The sequence below is a fragment of the Rhipicephalus sanguineus genome, chromosome 1 (assembly GCF_013339695.2).
Source record: "Rhipicephalus sanguineus isolate Rsan-2018 chromosome 1, BIME_Rsan_1.4, whole genome shotgun sequence".
Classification (NCBI taxonomy): Eukaryota; Metazoa; Arthropoda; class Arachnida; order Ixodida; family Ixodidae; genus Rhipicephalus; species Rhipicephalus sanguineus.
In genome coordinates this window covers 211155290-211175478 of record NC_051176.1, presented here as the reverse complement: position 1 = coordinate 211175478, position 20189 = coordinate 211155290, and the positions used below count along the sequence as shown (strand labels likewise).

The 20189-nt window shown below is 44.3% G+C and overlaps 1 protein-coding gene across 1 annotated transcript in view; it reads right to left on the bottom strand.

The window, feature by feature from the left end:
• The window catches only part of LOC119406622 (neural-cadherin), a gene marked incomplete in the record, with an annotated part of 278852 nt that overhangs the window by 31827 nt on the left and 226836 nt on the right, over positions 1-20189 (bottom strand). Inside the window, 9 exon segments of the mRNA XM_049419025.1 lie at positions 2240-2423; positions 6891-7139; positions 8275-8623; positions 10383-10660; positions 11084-11331; positions 11421-11711; positions 13136-13345; positions 13565-13813; positions 14094-14227. Coding sequence (XP_049274982.1) covers positions 2240-2423; positions 6891-7139; positions 8275-8623; positions 10383-10660; positions 11084-11331; positions 11421-11711; positions 13136-13345; positions 13565-13813; positions 14094-14227 — 2192 coding nt within the window.

Here is a 20189-nt window from a genome sequence, read left to right as displayed (position 1 = left end):
AGCAGCATTGACGGGAAATGCGAGAGCCGCACAGCTTGAATCGACGTCGTCTGCTGCCATGTGCTCGGTAATGGCGGCGCATGCCGCGAAATAGTATCCCAGAGTTCCGCGGTGTGACGTAGTTGCAAGTTATGTATTTTCTCTTCCGCAAGAGACTGACTGAAAAGGAGGTTACCCTTTCTTAAAGGGGCCCTGCAACACTTTTCGAACATGCTCAAAAAGCGCTGCCGATCGGTAGTTGAGGCTCCCGAGAACACGCGAGCGAAATATTACAGCGATGCGCACGGCCTGGAATTTACAATATATTCTCAAAGTCAGCTGAAAATCGCTCCCTCTTCTCTCGACAAATGATGTATTAGTCCGCAAAATATGACGCGATTGTCGGCAGTTCCACCATTGGCTGATGTTATAATCACGATAACACCCTAATTATTACTTTCGTTGTTAATTTTGAGTTCAATAAGTAGATAATATGTATGTTTATATTCTGTTATCGCGTTAAAAACACCGAACAAACATTAATATTAGCACTTCCGGTCTCACCGACAGCTCGTCTGCTCGTAGTTGCGTGGTCCCGTTTTCTTCGCCATGCGCAGTGCCGAAAACGTGAATATTTCTGTGCTTTTGACCATCGGCGGTTGCCGCTGAGAGTGGCAGCCGTTCGAGTGTTGCCTCGTCAGCTGAGAACTGCATCGTCGGCACGACCGACTGAGGCACGGGCGCAGCGTGTCTCCGATAACAATGCTGGCGTCCGGTAATGGCGGCGCTTCGGGGTCGTCTGCCAGTGCAGTCTTACGAGGCGGTGTATCGGAGTATGGGCCGAAACCGATCTCAGCTGTCATTCGTTCCAAACGAGCGCGCAGGTTTGCTTCCATGGTTGGCAGAGCGATGAAAACACTACGGCGTTCGAGGTGCACACCCAACATTACCAAACCGACGCGCAGTTTTCAAGCACGCGCGATATCGGCTCCGCTCGACGAGAACGACGCAAGCCGACCGGAAGTGGTGGCACAGACCACGTGGTTGCGCCCAGATGTCAGAGAGAAAAAAATGAAGAAAAAAACACCGCCGGCGCTCTTGGGCGGAGCCTCGCTCCTCTGCGCTGCCGCCCTCGACTCGCTGCCTAGCTTTCCGCGCGCGCTCGCGGCGTTGAGTTGAGGGAGAAAGCTGCGGAACGTGATCTCTATAATTTGGTAACACCACTTAGACTTGACGGATTCGAAAAATTTTTGCGGCATATGACTCGTGAAGAGTCATACGTCAATAATGAGACTATTCCAATATAACTAAGAAAGGTGTTGCAGGGCCCCTTTAAGTGTACCTTTTCTGTAGATGTCCTCAAGTGCAAAGACCTTTGGCGCGACGGTGTGCTGTGTATGTGAAATAGCCGTTGCTATATGAATCACAACTCATTTGAAAAGCCACTATTTTAAATTGCTCAATATTCATTTCTGCCCAAATATATGGGATAACAACATTTCTTGGGAAGACAGCCAGGCAAGTGGTTACAATTCCAAATAATTCTACAGCAAGTGAGCTGCAGCTTCTGCAGAAAGGAATTAGTTCCTAATGAATATGTGGCGTATTTTATTACCATGTACTCCATTTTCAGCCACTCAGCAGAGATGCTTCGCCTTTAGACAGCCTCCAAATTGGTTTCTACTTTATTTTTTTAGCTTAGAGAAAGAAATTATGTGGACAATTCCCAGTCATTTCACCACTAACGTTACCATGATGCAACTGATAAGGTCACCTTTCAGCTTTTGTCATGAGCATCACAGGTGACAGGAAGTGTAGATGCAAATGGCAATCGATATATCAAATAATGCAATAACGCTTCATTCTTAAAAAAAAAAAAATGAAATCAACTACACGTGACCTTTCCATTTGCCTTGTTTAGATATAATGGACTCTTTGATACAGCTGAACGAACCCCTTTGCAAGAGACAGGCACCAGTGTCTCTTATAAGCAGGGTACTATGTTCTCACTTTCTGATCAACCCCTGTTTCAATGTAGGCACACTTGTGTCTCTTATACCCAAATGTCTCTTACATCAGTGTCTCTTATAAAGGGGTTAACCTGTATTTGATTTTACATTAGAAGACAGTTTCCGTTAAATATGCATACTCAATTCGATTAAGAAATGTCACTATTCAAACACCCCTAGTACGAATGTAAAGGCTAAGAGGAAAAAAAGAAAATTATGTAAGAGTTGCTAGCACAGGCGGTTGCACTTACCCCTGTCACAATTTGGACCATGCCAGCCAGGGTCACATACACATTCTGCCCCTTTGTAGGTTCCAAGGCAGTGGCCATGACCACAGGACTGGTGGAGCAGCGCTGCCTCACTGCATGAGCTCTCAGCAGGAGGACAGCCAGTCACGCTGTTATATGAGCTTCCAGGAGAGCCAAGGTCATACATCTGGAGATAAGGGAAAAGAAAGCACTAGCTGTGACATTGAGTGCATCATTGCATTCACCTACCGCAGGGAAAAATGGTCTCTTTTTTGTAGGATACACAAGGCTTTCTTTTTTCCTTTTCCGAAAAAAAACTGCTACACTCTATTTAAAGGGACACTAAAGGCAAATAACAATCTATGTCAGAGTGAAAGCTCCAAGTATGACAACTTCTAAAACGGCAATATTATCAACAGCGGTGCCCTACTTACCGAGAAATTAAGCTAAATGTATCACATGATGAGCGCCACGAATGGGACATTTTTGAAGTGATCCCGATGATGTACGAGAGTCTGCCTACAATGAATCACTATTAATCAAACTAGCAGAAATAAAAAAAAGAACCTTCCGTGCATCAAAAGACGTAATAAAATGTTGTTTGTTCGTTTCCGTTTGATTCATGGAAAAAAGAACCTCTGTGGCGTTGCCATGGGGAACGTCGCGCGTGGTTCAAAGGTTCCGTTTTCGCCGAACTGCGCTCCGCCCGGTGCCCTGCTTCGCTCACGCGGTCGCGTCTCAGTGGTAGTTTCGGGATCGCGTACTGCCGCGGGTGCTTCGCACGCTCGTGAAAGTCGTTCTGACAGAAAGTTCGACAAAATGCCGCATGCAACGACGCCGGCACTACGAGCCCTCAGCAGCATACCGCATTCATAGGGGCTCAAGTCGCTGAATTGGAGCCCAGCGTCGCAAGCCAATGTCTCGTTGTCAAGTTCTCCGTCCACATCCATTGCGGCGATTGCGGCAAGCTTCGATGGCTTCGATGGCCGTTGTTGCTGCTGTGGGTCCCGCTACTTTCGCTCTGCTGCTACTAGTGTCGGCGGCCGCGCAGTAAAGGCGGGCAACGTTGGGCACGGCAGCAGTGACGTATGAAAGTCGGATTTCAGGCGGGTGATTTGAAGTGCGCTAACGCGATGCGGACCACTTAAACGTGATTTTATTTTCAAAGTGAGCATTTCCTTGGCATAAAAGTAGCACTACGAGGTTTCTGGACCGCTATTTCAACAATCAACGTCGACTTAATATTTGTCTTTAGTGTCCCTTTAAGCAAGATATGAAAAGGAAGCAGGACAAATATGTTTAACAGGCCATAGTTTGATTCATAAGTTCTATGGAGTAACAAAAGACCTTAATTGCTAGAAAAAAAAAAGAGTGCAATAGATGATTAGACAAAGCTTGTTATAAAATGCTTGCACTGAAGGGGGGAGTCGGTATTCAGGGCCTCTTTGCAACCTCCTTTACCAAATTTAATGAAAAAGCACAGCTTTGTTAAGTTTTCTTAGCACATTGCAAATATAGAATCGTTTATGTAATAGGCTAAGTAGTTCCAAAGTTAATTTAAAACAATTTAACACTCTTTCTGGGAACTGGAGCAATGACAACTAATCAAAATATTGCTTTAGGTATATAACTGGATACTAGGAAGTATAAGGTTTACAATGGTGCGAGTAATATGGTATGAAAAGTATTAATAATTATACAACACCTCTAAGTGTTCTGTTTAAAATATGGCTATTAGCTAAAAAAAAAGACCAATATATGAATACCTTCTCCTACAATTCTGTGCATTATGCATTTAGCTAAGTGCGGTGGCAAAAATTATTTCTCGGTGCCCTTCAGGAGCCCAGAGTCATGTTCATAAAATATAAAAATATCTTAGCTAGATAGCAAAATCGAGTTGTAATCAATGTATCAACAGCTACAGTACACTTCATTCAGGAGCAGTGTCGTATCACAACAGCCCCCTTTTTCTTGTGCTTCATTCAGTAAGAATATAGCTTGCAATGGTGATAGTACAACTTGCTAATGGTGGCCGAAATATTGATCTAAAATGCAAGGAACCTGCTCAGCACATGCAGCAATGCCAATATGTTACAAAAACAACGTTCTAAAAAAAATTTATTCTTCCATGACTTCGTCGCTGTCCCCATCTTTTCCAGAATGATTTTTCAAAGTGGGCACAATGCATGAGTAGGTGGCCAGATTGCTTTCCAACCCATTAAAGAAATTGCTGCTGTGCAGAAAAAAAAAGTGAGCTGTTCACAAAACAGCACTTGAGTTCTACTACAGTAGCGATACTGGTTTTAGCAACATACTGGTCATGACAGTGAGAAACTGCTGCACAGTCAACTTTGGGCTGTTTTCTATGGTGAAGTAACCCACTTACTGTAATGCACCTGTGCTGCATTACTGGTTATAACTATGAAGTCTGGCTGTTGGGCGAGCATGCCAAAGGCTAACGGATTGAAAAGGAAAAAAAAATTCAAACCGATGCACCCTCGCCCACAGCCACAGTGGCCACCACTGGCATATACAGTAAAAGCTCGTTAATTCAGATTTTACGAGACCAGAAAAAATGTCCGAATTAACTGAATTCCCAATTATAGAAAGTATCAATTAAACAGTAAACAATTGTTTATTACATCAATATACTTTCATTTTCTTGATGAATATGCAAATGCTGTACTTACTTTGCATAAGAGCAATGTTAAAGCTACAATTTTCACCACCCGCGACTGTTCACAATGTGACCACGGCTCAAGACCTTTTTGTCTTAACCCAAAACATGCTAACCTGAAATTAACCTGAAATGCCGTTATCGTTACTGTACAACTGACGGTGGCGATGCAGACTGCACAGCCTCGTTTTGGCTGTCTGCGCGAACGCCGTTTTTGCTCCTTTGTGTCACAGTTTGCGGCTGTTCGTGTGTGGTGCGCTCCTAGAATTGTCCGAATTAACCAGGCTGCAGCAAAACATGACCGAATTAATGAGCGTTTGATGCCATTAAACAATGCATATGCTTGCCGGGACCAGAATGCCCGTCATAATTATCCAATTTTCCTAAGGAACTGGTGGTGAGTTAACGAGCTTTTACTGCACAAGAGAACCTGTTTTCAAGCCTTCTCTGCATTGCCAGCCTTGAACACCTCTTTATGGTGCATTCACACGATGGACCGAATCTGGATTTGGAGGGACGGACGGCGCGTCTCGTGACCTCACATCAGCGATTCTCCTCATCAGCGCCTCGTCTGTGCGGTCTGCAGACGGATAATCCCAACCGGTTTTTCCCTTCGGGATTCTGGTGGCAGAACTCTGCAGCTTTAGTGGCAAACCAGAAGTGTCTGGCAACCAGTAGACTTTTCTTCCACTCAAGCCATACGGCTGTCCTCACAGTCTACCTCAGTTCTGCTGGCGCTTGGTTTATTTCTGGGGCTGTATACTAACACGATCATCTTTAAGATATCTATCACTTTCAATGCGCGCTGACTGGCGGGTTGGAGAATAGCGGGTAAGGTGTCGCTTTAATCACTGCATACGTGGGATTCTACGGCAGGCAAAGTGGCGCTGTCACCGAAAGCGGTTGTCTCAGAACACGGCCAGTGTTTGAATTAAGGTCAACATGCGAACCAGGAGATGAAAACAATGTGCATAGTGCAATGTGCACTGTCAGTACCTGTTATCTGCAAAAGAATAAAAACTGCCAATATACTGTATCCTCCCTTCATATGCGGGACTCTGAGCACGACAGCAGCAAGGTCTTCAGCAGCTCTCTGTACAGCAAATTTTTCTTCCCATCTAGCCATTCCGCCAACAACACCGTTTTCACCAAAAAAATATTACAGTCCTCAACAATGCTCGACGCGAGCTTCGTTTTCTGTCAGCCTCCATGTTGTGGAGCACTTTCAAACCGGTCTGCTGGTAGCGAGCGCAGAGGCTGCGCTCGAGAAGCGCAGAGGCTGCGCTCGAGAGTAATCCGGCTTACTGATCCTGTTGTCTGCTAGGACCCCATCCGTTGTATGGATGCGTCTGCAGGCGGACGATTCGCAGATTAGACGTCCGCGTCCACGACAGATCCAGATTCGGTCCGCCGTCTGAATGCACCATTACCGTTGTCCTTTCACCGCTTCGACAAGAATGAGCTGCACCCATAGTTTGATGCTGTGCCACCCTCCAAAACAGGAATGGATTACACCAACCGTGCTGACACCACTGCTCACAGATTTCTTGCTGACCCCTCATTCTGCAGAATGATAACTGTTTAAGTTTTATGTACAAAAAACCAAGATATGATTATGAGAAATGCCGTAGTGGAGGGCTCTGAAAATTTCAGCCACCTGTGATTCTTTAACATGCACCTAAATCTAAGCACATGGGCCTCTTGCATTTTGCCTCCATTGAAATGCGGCCTCCGTGGCTAAGATTCAATCCCGCAACCTTCTGGTCAGCAGACAAGCACCTAGACCACCACGGCGGGTCTCAATCTGCGCATTTCTGCGAGAGATTACAATACAGCCTGTTTTTGTCGTTAGAAAGGGCCTTCAACAGTGCTTAAAAAGAAAGGGAGAATAACACTGCTCCAATACCATTATTTCATTCCTGCCACTTCTAATACAGATTGCATAATTAGCAAGACTGACGATCAAACTACACTTACCTCACTGTTATGAACAACATTTTTAATACAGCCTTGAAATCCCTCTGTGGTATGTCGATGTCGCCAAGCATATGCACCAAGGTCCTTGCCACCAACATGAGTTCCACCCAATTGAAGTGGAGTATTTACGTTGAGGAACTCGTTGAACTCTGGCACCTGAGTGCTGTTCTCACAACGGGATCGATCTATAGTTTGATTTCCCTCGTGAGTTCGTGCTAACATACAGTTGTCGACCATTAACCGCACAGACTGAAAGAAAAAAGAACACAAAAAAAGATCATACACAACAGCCTAAAAAATCTAAAGCAACAAACATAACAGCTATGCAATATGTGTTGGAAGTTATACTACCATGAACGCATAAGCCTACTTGCTTCCATAGGTGATACAGGAAACAGTAAATTGCTAATTTTTCATTACAGTATTGCCTGAAGCATATATGAATGAACAGTGGTACATACGCCAAAAGTAATAATTTTTTTTAAAAAAACTGCCCTCTTGATCCAATAGTGACATCAACAGTTTGTGCCACTTTGTATGCCCCCCCCCCCCCCCCCAACAAAAATATATGCAATAAATGCATTCATTGAAGAAAGCCAGTGAACTATAAAGAAATGCAGACAAAAATTACATGGTCTAAGAATTGGGATAGCTTACAGAGTGCCAAAAAGGAAGGGAAATGCTTTTCTGACTTACATCCAAGCAACGCTTTATCATCATAAAAAATAAGTTTAGTCGCTGGTACCACTGCACACTTCAAACAGAGCAAAACTGGTGGAGATTCATCGCTGTATTGAGTGTTCCATGTCACATACATTACTACTGGATGTCTTGATCTAAATATTTAATTTAGTTTAATACAATTTGGCATACTTTCCTGGGGATACTATATGTCCCCTTTGTCCCGATGTTGAGTTATGATGAGTCCACTAGGCATTGCACTTCTACATAATTTGTAGCAAAACTTTTGAGGCTTGGTCTGGGTTTAACTAGGGCAAGATTATGTCACTAGAAAGAGCAATGAGATAACACAAGTCTGCATATGCACTTGTTCTACACACTAATTTAGGAAAAACAGCAGCCAGAGAACTACACAGATTTAGCATATTTTCTCACTTATAATTCGCCCTGCATATAACCAGCATCCCAAACTACAAACCGCAGAAGAATAATAAAAGAAAAAGAAAAAAAATTAAAAAGATCTTCGCATATTGCCATGAAGCTACCTTTCTTGCATTACTGTGAAGCAGTGCCGTGAAGACAACTTGAGCACCACGATTCGCATGTAACTCGCACTCCCACTTTAGCTCCAAATTTTTTGTATAGTACTTTGCGCGGGTTATTGCGAGGAAATATGGTACCACGGACTAGTACTGTTCCTCACCTGTCGGTCCCAAAACACATCCAGTCGGTGCCAATTGCCATTGTTAAGGTGCTCCTCAACATCAACAAACAGTTCTGCCGTGCCAGAACCAAAGTCTAAAAGCAGTCTAGGCCTTCCTGCATTGAGCTCCAGTGAAATGAAGTCTTGAATGACTATTTCCCCTGGGTCAGGCCGGGATATTGGGCCATTGTACAGCAGAAGTCCAGTTGGGCGCTCAGTCATAAACTCTAGGCTCAGATGGGAGTCTTCACACTGTTGTAAGGGAGGGAACCAAGCCCAGCCCTTGCCATTGAAATGCCGTGTTGTTTGTTGACACTGTGGTCCATGGAATCCTGACTGGCAACGACAGCTGCATCAAACATCACAGCCATCAGACAAAGCAGATATAGTAAGTGGAACACGAATATTATTTCGGCCGATACGCTTTACCTTGTCTCAGCAATGAGAAGAATGAGTGCAACACACATTACAGAATAAGTGAATGTTACCTAAGGAAGTGATAAAATTATGGTGTGTGTATCGAACACATGCACACAGCACTTTGTTAAAACTAAGGTGGTAGACAGCCAATGACATTACGTTAACAATACTTGAAAAAATACCTCTTCATAGTAGAGCTATATGTGGACTCGAGCACACTTTAATTCAATTTAAATTTCATTTTATTTCAGGTCTTGCCAGAGGAGACAGAGGCATACCGCAGTCGCCTGACTGGACAGCCCAGGCCGGGCTTGAGCTGGGGGCCCGGGGCTTGTGTCTGGCTTGTAATAGGCCAATATCACACAAGCATGGTAAGCACAGGATGTGATGTAAGGTTCTCTTTCCTTACCAATTTTTTTCCAGCAGAAAATCCGGCAGAAAAAAAAATGAGATAACATAATCTACACCTAGCAAGTTGGTGTGCAGCTAGGATCTTAAGAATAAGAGAATTCGACCTTGCTTCATTTGAAGGGGCCCTGTTGCAAATAGACAACCTTGGGTGGTTGTCTATTTTCCCTTTCTTGAAGGGGCCCTGCAACACTTTTTCAGCATGGTCAGAAAACGTTGCCGATCGTTAGTCGAGGCCCCTGAGAACACGCGAGCCAAACATTATAGCGCAGCACGCGGTCTGGGATTTACAATAAATTCTCAAAGTCAGCTAAAAATCGCTTCCTCTTCTCTTGACAAAAATTATGCTTATGGTGTCACTGACACAAGTTCCATGCCATTGGCTGATTTAAACATGGCACACTCGATAGTTACTGTGGCCGCCGCAAGAGGCAGTCACTTGGCCCCCCGCGCGTGCGTGATCACACTAAAGTATGCCGCACGTTCAAGGAAAAAAGAAAGAAAAAGTGCTCAAGGTCACGAGGCATGCGTGACGTACCTTTTTCCCCCATGCCACCCCCACCCCCTCTTAGCTTCCAGCGCTTTGGTCAGGATGAAAGAAGAGAGAAAGCAATTGCAGCGTGCGACAAATCTTTGTAACTCCGCTCGTACTGGACGGATTCTAAAAATTTTTGCGGCGGTCGATTCATGAGGAAATAAGCTCCTTTAATGAAGCCATTCCATACTTGGAAGTGTTGCAGGGCCCCTTTAAGCTTAATGGCTAAAGAGTTAAACAGAACTAAGCCAGGCCAGAGGAGATGCACTAATGCAGGCAAATCTGACATAAATAAGTACAAATTAAAAGCTGATGTCATTGCTACACACCTTGACACGAGCTTTGCAAAAGCCTTACTCACAAATTATTGGCGTTTTAAAGTGGTATAAGACAACAATGTTGTGGCTTTGGCTGTAGTACTTTTAGGGGCACCTCACACAAATCGTGCTATTCTTTCTTTCTGCAGAGTTAGTTATGAACTTGATACTTTTTTTTCAATTATTCCACTTCCATCTTTCTACAGTCACCATTAACTTTGAAATGCAAGAAATCGCAAGAAATTACATGCATTGTTTGCAAATAAAAGTTTTTCTGTTCCCATGTATTTAGATAGCAGCCTCTGAACCTCTATATCCATGTTTTTCTAAGGAACATATGAGCACTGTTATTAAATAGTGCACAATGCATTTAAGTTCCTTACAACCATCCACAATTCAAAAAAAAAAAAGAGCATTAGCTTACATACCTGATTCCTGTATACGTGTCCACACAACGGCCATTGTTGTAACATGGAGGAGGTCTCTTGCGGCAGGACTCGATGTCGGAAAAGTCTCGAGCACCACACGTACACTTTGCCTTCACCCAAGTATTCACTCCCACAAAGGATGTTCGGTTAGCGTTCACCATTACAGGATTACGATCAATCATAAGCACATTAGTGCAACTACCTTCACAGTTGTGGTTTTCCAGTAGGCATTCATCAATGCCCACCATGGTAATGTTAATGCCCACTTTCTCTTCAATCTGTGAAACAAAAAAAAGTGCATATATACGAAATGCCACAAAAGGCACACTGTCACGCATGTAAGGTCCATATATTGATTTTTATCCTTGTTCCAAGATTCGGCCACAGTCTGAGCTTGTGTACCAAGTTATTGATTTTTCAGAAAGCATCAGATGGATTAGCAAGAATGCATAAAAATGTCTTCATGCAGCACACACGCATAAGCCATGGAATTCAAAGCTGCAGCCTGCTGTCACTATTGTTACATTAAAATTCTTTGCCTCTAAAGGCACAATTCTGTCCATTAAAAAGCTCTTGTTAACGTTCATATGCCTGCCACTTTACTATATATTCTATATGAAGGGTCACCTTCCTTACAACTTAGAGCACTAAGAAATTCAGCTCTCTTGACACAAGAAGGCCATAGAAAGAATTTAACTTACCTCTCTCCGATTCACTGCAACGACACCATTCAGTAAACTGGCCTTGTAATATGGGGAACCATGAGCAGAGAACCGAATATCAGTTATAGGTGGGCGTGACTGCTTGAGGATAACACTGAAAATGTCTACATTATACGGCTTTGTCTTGATGCGCTCAGCAATCAGATCCCGAAAGATTTCATATTTGCTCTTCACTTGTCGTTGCTTTTTCCAGTCCCAAACCCTTATGAAGTCTTCATCAGTAATACCTGAAAATTGGTAATAAGAAGCTTGAAAACTTGCTTTTTGTTTAAGACTTTAGCTTCAGCAATAGATTGCACTTGAGAAACCGACTTACCGGTGACACGTATGGAGCCAGAATTGTAGATAGCTTCCTCAGGGATTTCTTTGACAGTTACTGTCACGTTGGCATGGGCATCCATTGTATGCATACGGTCGTACACTAAGAAACGTAAATGGTAGGTGCCTGCTCCTGTTGAGTTCAGCATAGTGATCATGCCCGTGTGGCCATCCATGTCGAAGTTAGGATGCGCATTATTATTCTCCCAGAAAAATGTCTTATCAGGCAAGTCCCAATCATCCAGGTCCTCAACGTGAATGCGCCCAATTTTTGTTGGTGGAGACTCCCCTGTTTTCAAGATAGCAATTATAGCATAATGAAGCAGTGAAAGTACAACCAGCAGAATATGCAGATTTTCTCACAGACTAAGGTAAAAAATGCATTACATTGTGTGACGTTATTGCTATACTCATGCATGTTTATGAACCCATAGATATAAAACAGACGAAGGAAGAACCACAGAACACGAGCGCTCTTGTGGTTCTTCCTTCGTCTGTTGTGTGTACCGCGCTCCCAGTAAGCCGAAGAAGTATGAATTACCAACTAGCCCATAGATATACAGTAAAACCTCATTAATTCGAACTTGGTTATTTTGAAATCCTGCTTAATTCAAAGGGTTTCTGCGGTCCCGTATTTTGCAATGTAAATCTGAGTGGATATTTTGAAGCGGCAGTCAGCGCCAGCCCGGTTAATTCGAAAACTTTGGGTGCCATGTGCCAATTCCCGATCCCGATTTCGCCGCAACTCCGCGGAAGCGACGGCCATTAGGAGCCACAGGGCAATGCAGTGTAGCAATATTAATGAGTGACAGTTGAAGCAACCCAGCCTCGCTGGTGCTAGCGCAAAAAAAGTAATAAAGGAAAACAGAAAACGCGGTCTCGTGGTCAGCTACAACGTGCGCCTGCGGAAAATAAGACGTGTTTCACTGCAACACAGCGGTGACATGCGGGCAGCGTGTCGCATGCTTCTCACAACGTGAGCGCGTCATGATTTACCCATTCTTTTTAGGAAAAGAAAGGATAATAAAGGACCACCTGACGGAATTCATGATGTATGCGAACCTCTGACTGGCGGTTGCTCCGGCAATTTGCGCACTTGCACTGCTGGCGGAGTTCTTGCCTGTAACGCCTACTTCGACAACTCAGTTCGAAAACTTCAATGATCATGTTTTCCAGCCAGAACAGATCGCCGATTCCGTCACACTGGCCACTATCATATTCTTTATTTTACCAGAAAGAATGGGCGAATGGTCGCATCATGATGCGCTGACGCTGCGAGGAGCAGGTGACATGCTGCCCGCGTGTCACCACTGTGCTGCAGTGAAGCACGCCGTTTTTTCTGCAGGCACGCATTTCAGCTGACCACGAGACTTCTTTTTTTTTCTTTTCTTGCTTTTTTTGTGCTGACAGCAGCGAGGCCCACCGTTTTCGCAGGTTTGCAGCAAAAATGGGACCGGGTATTGCTGGAAAACAACCCTTGGAGCCGCAAACTAGAAGGCCAAACGACCACCTCTGATTACTTTTAGCAATTCAAAGTTCCTTGCATCCCGCTTTTTGTATGTTTCATTAATTCGAAAACCCACTTAATTCGAAAGTTTTTCACAGTCCCAGTGACTTTGAATTAACGAGGTTTTACTGTACTATGGCTGGCACAGATGTACTAGCCTGAACATAATGTATTTGAAAAAACAGCTACTCTAAAGCAATACTTACCTTTGAAATTGTATACAAAGATGCTCTTGCTGCCAGGGTGCATGCGGTTGTCATTAACATCTCCAATAATGACAGTGAGAGTAGAAGTCCCAGTGAGCGATGGATTTCCATTGTCTTTGATAAGAATGGGAACCAGATATTCCTTCTGTGTCTCTCGGTCAAATGTTTCTCGAGAGCGCACCACTGCCATACCATCTCCATTTGCACCAGCTATAAGAATGAAATTAGGTCACTATTTATGTAAGTACATGAAACAGTTAAACAAAAGGAACCAAGTCTGTAATCTGGTTATTTACTCGACAATAGCTACAGCAAACAATATGATACCATCAAGTTAAACTAAGTAGGTAAACACAAAAAGAAAAGAAAAGAAAGAAAAGACAACACTCTATAACACCCACATGTTGACAACACTGTAAGACAACGTACTTGGGTCATGTTCCACTCTGAAGAACTGCTGAATAAGCTCTGGGGCATTAGGATCCATGCGGAAAGTAAATGGAGGGCCATTGTTTTTAGAACGATCATCATCATCTGTGGCCAAAATCTCTTGCACTTTCTGTGGAGGCGTGTGCTCTGGAATGACTGGCCTGTAGTCGTACTGGAATCTGGGTGGGTTGTCGTTGATGTCACTGACTACTACAGTCAGTGTGGCAGTTGCTGTTCGTGAAGGCACACCTGCAAAGGCATTTTGAATTGAAACTGAAGATGTATGGGTACACTTACGGCACATTAAAAGAAAACACTTAAAGGCAAGAAAAACAGAGCTGAATGGCAACATGCTCCACATGGTCAGGGAGCCACACGTATAGACAAAATTCTGACTTTGTTCATTATTAAATGTCGTTAGTGGCTTAAACGTATTAACAAAGGGAAAGTCATATGATCTAGAGAAATTACATTATGCCAGACGTTCTACCATGCCCTGTCACAAGCCGATGACGTCACTGATACTGACCATCATCAATAGCCAGAATCTTGACTTGATGTCTTGGAATGTCTTCTCTGTCGAGTGTGCGCTGAATTTCAACAACACCATTCGGATTAATCTTGAACTGTCGTTTCTTGTCAGAAGAACGGTCAATCATGTAGCTGAAAATGGAAAAAAGAGGAGTGATGTAGTGACTGACTCAGAAGGAGAGTGACTGAAGAAATGGGAGGAAAAAAAAGGAGGAGGAGGAGGAGGAGAAAGAGGGGCAAGCATAAAGAATAAGTAAAAGCAATGTACATAACTAGAGACAAGCTGTGCACCACAACTCATTGCCTTGTTGTTACAGGCAGTAGTAAGCAAGCTAACCTGAAGAATCCGGACACACGATGTGTGGCAAAATATAGTAGCCAAGGAAGTCCATCAACATATAATAATAATTTAATAATAATATCGAGGGTTTAACATCCCAAAACCACGACATGATTATGAGAGACGCCGTAGTGGAGGGCTCCAGAAAATTCGACCACCTGGGGTTCTTTAACGTGCACCTAAATCTAAGTACACGGGCCTCAAACATTTTCGCCTCTATCGAAAATGCAGCCGCCGCGGCCGGGATTCCATCCCGCGACCTTCGGGTCAGCAGTGATCCACCTACATAGTTCTGAATGTTAATTATCAAGGTTACAGTTAATCAAAATTTCTAACTAGGACCACAGAGGAATTTTATATGTTGATCAATGCCAGGTCGTTCATACTATTTTGCATGAAATAACACGCTTGCTACAGCTACAGTGAAGCTCTAACAGACAGGTCTCCAGCCCTTTCTTCACAATGCATGCACGGAGAACTGAGCTTGCACTTCCCAATCTTCACACACCGTGCAAGTTCTTTAATGACTGCATAATGCTGGATACATCATGAACTGTTTATTAACCATTTCAGCGTCACTTCATTTTCTTTCTCTGGTATTATAAAAATGTACATCCATGCAATTTTTTAACAGTATTGCAGGAGCGCTGAGCGCGGGATATGGCAGTGTCTAATATTCTAGAAAGGTAACGAGATCTGCCAACGATGCGCAAGCGCACGAAGCACATTGAACTGCGAGTGCCATCTGCTACGCTGATGCCCAAAGAGAGCGACATCAATGGGCTGGTCTCGGCCTCCTCGACACTCATGCTTTCCAGGTGGATGTGTATGGCATTCATAAAAAATACAAAGGGACTCATAACGCAGCAGAAAGCACTGGTATAAAATACGCCTAGCAGAACAGAATGGCCGAGGACACTTGGCTGCCCGTGGCGCGCATGCAGATACTCTTGACCATTTCTCCGATGTGCTCCGTTGTACGGTGCTGTTTACTTAAAGGGACCCTGCAACACCTTTTCAGCATAGTCAGAAAATGCTGCTGATCGGCAGTCAAGGCTCCTGAGAACATGCGAGTGAAACATCGTAGCACAACGCACGGCCTGGAATTTACAATTAATTCTCAAAGTCAGCTAGAAATCACTCGCTCTTCTCTGAACAAATGATGCCATAAACCCAAATGACCACGCCATAACCCAAAGTCACTGGCCATTGGCTGATTTGAACATCGTGAGCTGCTTAGTTACCACAGCCGCCGCCGCCGCCACCTGCCCACGTGCGCGCGATCACACTGAATGTAAGTCGCACGTTCAAAGAAAAAATGAAAGTGCTCAAGTTCATGACGTGCACTGACAAAGGGATGCATCGTCTTGCCCCCTTGTCATCCCCTTCCCTGCATAACTTTCAGCGCGCTCGCTGGTACGAAAACAGAGGGAAAGCTCTTAAAGCGTGCGGAATATCCTTGTAACTCCACTTGTACGTGACAAATTCTAAAAACTTTTGCAGCTGTCGATTTGTGAGGCAATAAGCTCTTTTAATGAAGCCATTAGCTTAAAAACTTGGAAAAGTGTGGCAGGGCCCCTTTAAAGATTACTTAAAGATATGTTGAAGCAGCGTAGCAGACAGCGCTCGCAGTTCAGTGTGCTTTGTGCACTTGCGCATCGTCGGCAGATCTCGTTACCTTTCGAGAATATGAGACACTACCATATACCGCACTCAGCGCTCCTGCGATACTGTTAAAAAATTACAAGGATGTACACAATGGTTTATTTTTGGTTATGCCAAAAGAAAAAAATGAAAGGAATCATGGGAAATGGATTTTTGCTATGTTTTATACTTTCTTATCTGACAGAGAAATAAAAGACGCAGCAAAATCAAGAACCATTGTTCTCAGCATGCACATGTTTCAAGGGCATGTGCATACAAGGGCAATTCCATGTCTGGGTCAGAAATCTTGAAGAACATAAAAGTTTGCTTGCACATTTAAGCTTGCAGAGAAGGCAGTGAGACCTTTTTTTCGTGGGCGCCGCCATATTGCCTAGCGGGCGGCGCCGTCTCTGGTCTGGCAACCCACTGGCATGTGCGACGCTCCGCGTTTGTATGGAAGGTATGCGTGCGGCTGCAGTCGGTTTTTTTCGTTCTGGCGCGCTGAATTTTGTACCGAGAGATGCGGTCTACGTAGGAAATGGGTCTGTGAGACGTCCTAAAAAGGTTTCATCCATTGAGAGTCGATGATGTTAATATACGGCGGCGCGAACGTGCTGCAAGTGGTCGATGTCATACATTTTCGGCACTGTCTGTTGGAAAACCACGCAAATATTTGGACTCGTTGTAGCAGGGCAAGCAAGTCACGCCACTCTTAGGGTACACAATGAATTTTTTTCTTGGACTGTAATCTTTTAGTAAGTTTTTTTTTTTTTCATTCAAAGTGTGTTCATGCTGTCGCAACGACTACCGCTCGTACAGCGGTCTTGAGCGAACACGCAGTCTCCTTTTCATGGCGCGGCATCTGTTTGTTACTCAGAAACAGTTGCCTATCTTGTTTCTAAACTTTTAAGTGACCGCTTATTATACTCGCTCATTTATTGCCCACCGGTGTGGACGAAGTTAGAGCTGTTTACAGGGAGGTGCTGGTACATAAAAACAATGCTGATGTTCACATGTCGGCGCGCTTCTTTTTCTTTTTTCTTTTAAGAGTCATGATATTTGATTGGATTTTGGCGGCGATAAGATGAAGATGGTTAGAGAGCTTTTTTTGCCGGTGAGGCACGAAGCGCGCCCGGGCTCGAGCCTTTGATCGGCACCGGATGTGATTAGAGTTTTTTTTTTTTATAACTTCGTATACCAGTTGTACTGTTCTTGCGAAATGCTTGCTGTCGTTCGCAAAGCTAAGCAGCAAAATTGGCAATTCAATAAACACTAGACAAGCGTAACAATGTGGTTCTTGTATCGCGCTTAGAAGAGAATTAACTATGTTGTATGTTATTGCGCGACTTGTCGAACACGGTCCTTGACCAGGAAAAATTTGTCTTCCTGAGGAAGTTGTTCTACACACGAAAAGACAATCTTTTTTGTTTTTTTACTATTCGGCTTTCATATCGCTTATCATATGCGATACACCCTGCTGTCTTACGGAAGTTGCAACCTCACGACAAAGATCTCGCCACGTCCTTTTTTTAGAATAACAGAGAGCTGAGCTAGCTGGTAAGTATTCATTCTAAAAAGACAGGGCGTGCAAACACGGACACAATAAAGAAGTCAGGACACCACAAACGCCTTTTTTTGTAGTGTTCATTGAATGTTCGAGTTTTACAAGGCTGGTACGGAGCAATAATTAAATGCATGATGCCGGTTACCCCGCTGCGAAGTGAGGGATTTCTCGTCTGTGCTAATACCGGTATACATCAACTGCAGAGATCACCATGTTGAGCCGAGCTACGAAGCTAATTGTTAGATCAAACACATCATATTAAAATATAATAATAAAACGAAGCGAAAACAACTCAGGTGGCTACTCGAGTGGTACTTAGATGTTTTGCACTTTAGCGGACAGGACCGTACTTGACCATTTATGTTTGTTCGCACATCTGGCCATATTCGATTGACGTTTGACTACGTGGAACACTGGGAATTCCGGATATATTGCGGCACTCGCCAATTTAGAACCTGTATCGTAACACAAACGAGGTACCTTGAAGAGTGCGCACAAACGCAAACACTCCGCGTTTGTTGATGCACGTCGCATACTTATTCAAACAGCAGTTTCCTTTCTTTTTCTAGTCGTTAGAACAACCAAAAACGGCACAGTGGTTTTTCCGTTGACCTTTCGCTGGCTGACATCGCAATAAAAGAAAACAAAATCAGCAGGTCGACCTAAAACACGCAAAAATTGTTCGAAAACGCCACTCATCCAAGCACCAGCCCGCACACTCCGCGCCGTTGCGCACAAGCCAGAAGGGAGGAAAGCGCTGGTTGCCAGTCCGGTCCTCCTTGCCCGATGCAACGGTCTATATGCCAGAACTCGCTACCGTTTTCTACTTGCCTGTCGGCTAGCAAGGAGAGCGAAATGCACATGCACAGATGAGCATCACGTGAGCAGGCATTGCTGAGAAGCCTCTGTACAGTGAAATGAGCAGGGAATGACTGCCGAAGAGCCTCAGTGAATAAGCTGGGAAAGGAAGCTTGAAGGTAGCTTATACCCTTGTCACTCGGGTAGTCTAACCACAGTTAAGTACGACGGCCGTTAAGTCTAACGGCTGTCGTACCTTGTCACACGACAACCCTAACTGCAGTTAAACCGCTAACGACCGTTTTCGTAAACGGAGGTAGGCAACCCCTGTTAGCGCCGTAAACTGACAACATGGCGGCCGCCATGTCGGACGCGAGCAGCTCGGCTCCCAACGACATATCGAGCCAAAAGCGTGTCAACTGGACCGTTGCGACGATGGAGGCGTTGATACATATTTGGGAAGATAAATTACCGGCTTTGAGGTACAAGTTTGTTCGTGCTGCAAAAATCTAGTGTGCATTTCACGAGACTGATACACGGCTGCGTTCGTTCATTGAACAGGGCTTCACGCTATTTGATAGACGTGCATCAAAACACGCTGCTGACGCGTCCGTAATCGAGAGTGAGGCCCTGTAAAAGGTGATGTTATAGCGGTGTTGCACGAACACAGCCATGTATCAACTAAAGAACGGTTGGAAGCGCTAGAGGCGCACAAGCGCGCGTATACTATTTAATATTTGGCGTGTTTCACGCGTTTTTTTTTTTCCCCCCGGAAAAAGCAACCAGACAGGTGTGACAGCGCCTCTGTCTGGTTTGCGGTAACTGTGGTTACGTCCGCTAACTGCAGTTGGGTATAACAGCGGTTAAGCTTACCCGTGTGACAAGGGTATTAGAAGCTACGTTAGGGTAACGGAGCTCCAAGAAAGCCTCTGCTAAGGGCACTTCAGTAAAAAGATTTAAGTTTCAGAATTTGACCTTGTGGCTAAGCTTGGTGCATACTCAGCGCTGGAAGAGGCCACTGCCACTGCAACGAACATATAGAAGGTATCTTACAGTGCACAGACTTTAGGAAAAGAGACAGGCAGAGACATTCCCGCCTAAGAAAAAAAGAAACAGTGCCTTTTGTCTCTGTCTGCCCCTTTTCCTATGCATGTGTGCACTGTAAAACACCTTTAAATGGATCCTTACCAACTTGCCCCAACTTCAACATTTCCAGTCAAGAGCTGAAGGTCTTATGTGAGCAGCTATCTCGAAGTAATCAAACGGTGACAGTCATGGAAGGGTTGCTTCCACTTATTTGAACTCTCAGACAGGCAAGGCGAGGAGGAGAGCAGATAAAGGAGAGAGCAAGAGATACAACAGAGGACAGCTAGAGGCCATCCTGGAGAAAGGCCACTAATGGAAGGAGCATTCTCATTGCCGGAAAGGAGGCACACTGTAGCATTGACAGCGTGATGAAAAGAAGAATTCGGTAAACATGTATATTTCTGTGATTGTCGTAGAGTGGCTGTCTTGAGCTATGGCACAAATATTTGAATGAAGAATTTTCCAACAGCGGCGCACTAAGTGTAGGAGCCACGGTTCTGCAGATTCTTGCGCACAGCATGGCACAAAATCGCCCATCTTGCAATATGTTCCGCAGCCTCTTACAAAATCCCAGACTGTGCAAGTTCAGTGAGCGAAGAACTTCCAGAAATATATAAAAGATTGCAAAACCATTCAGAGATCGCTGACTTTGTGACACTGTG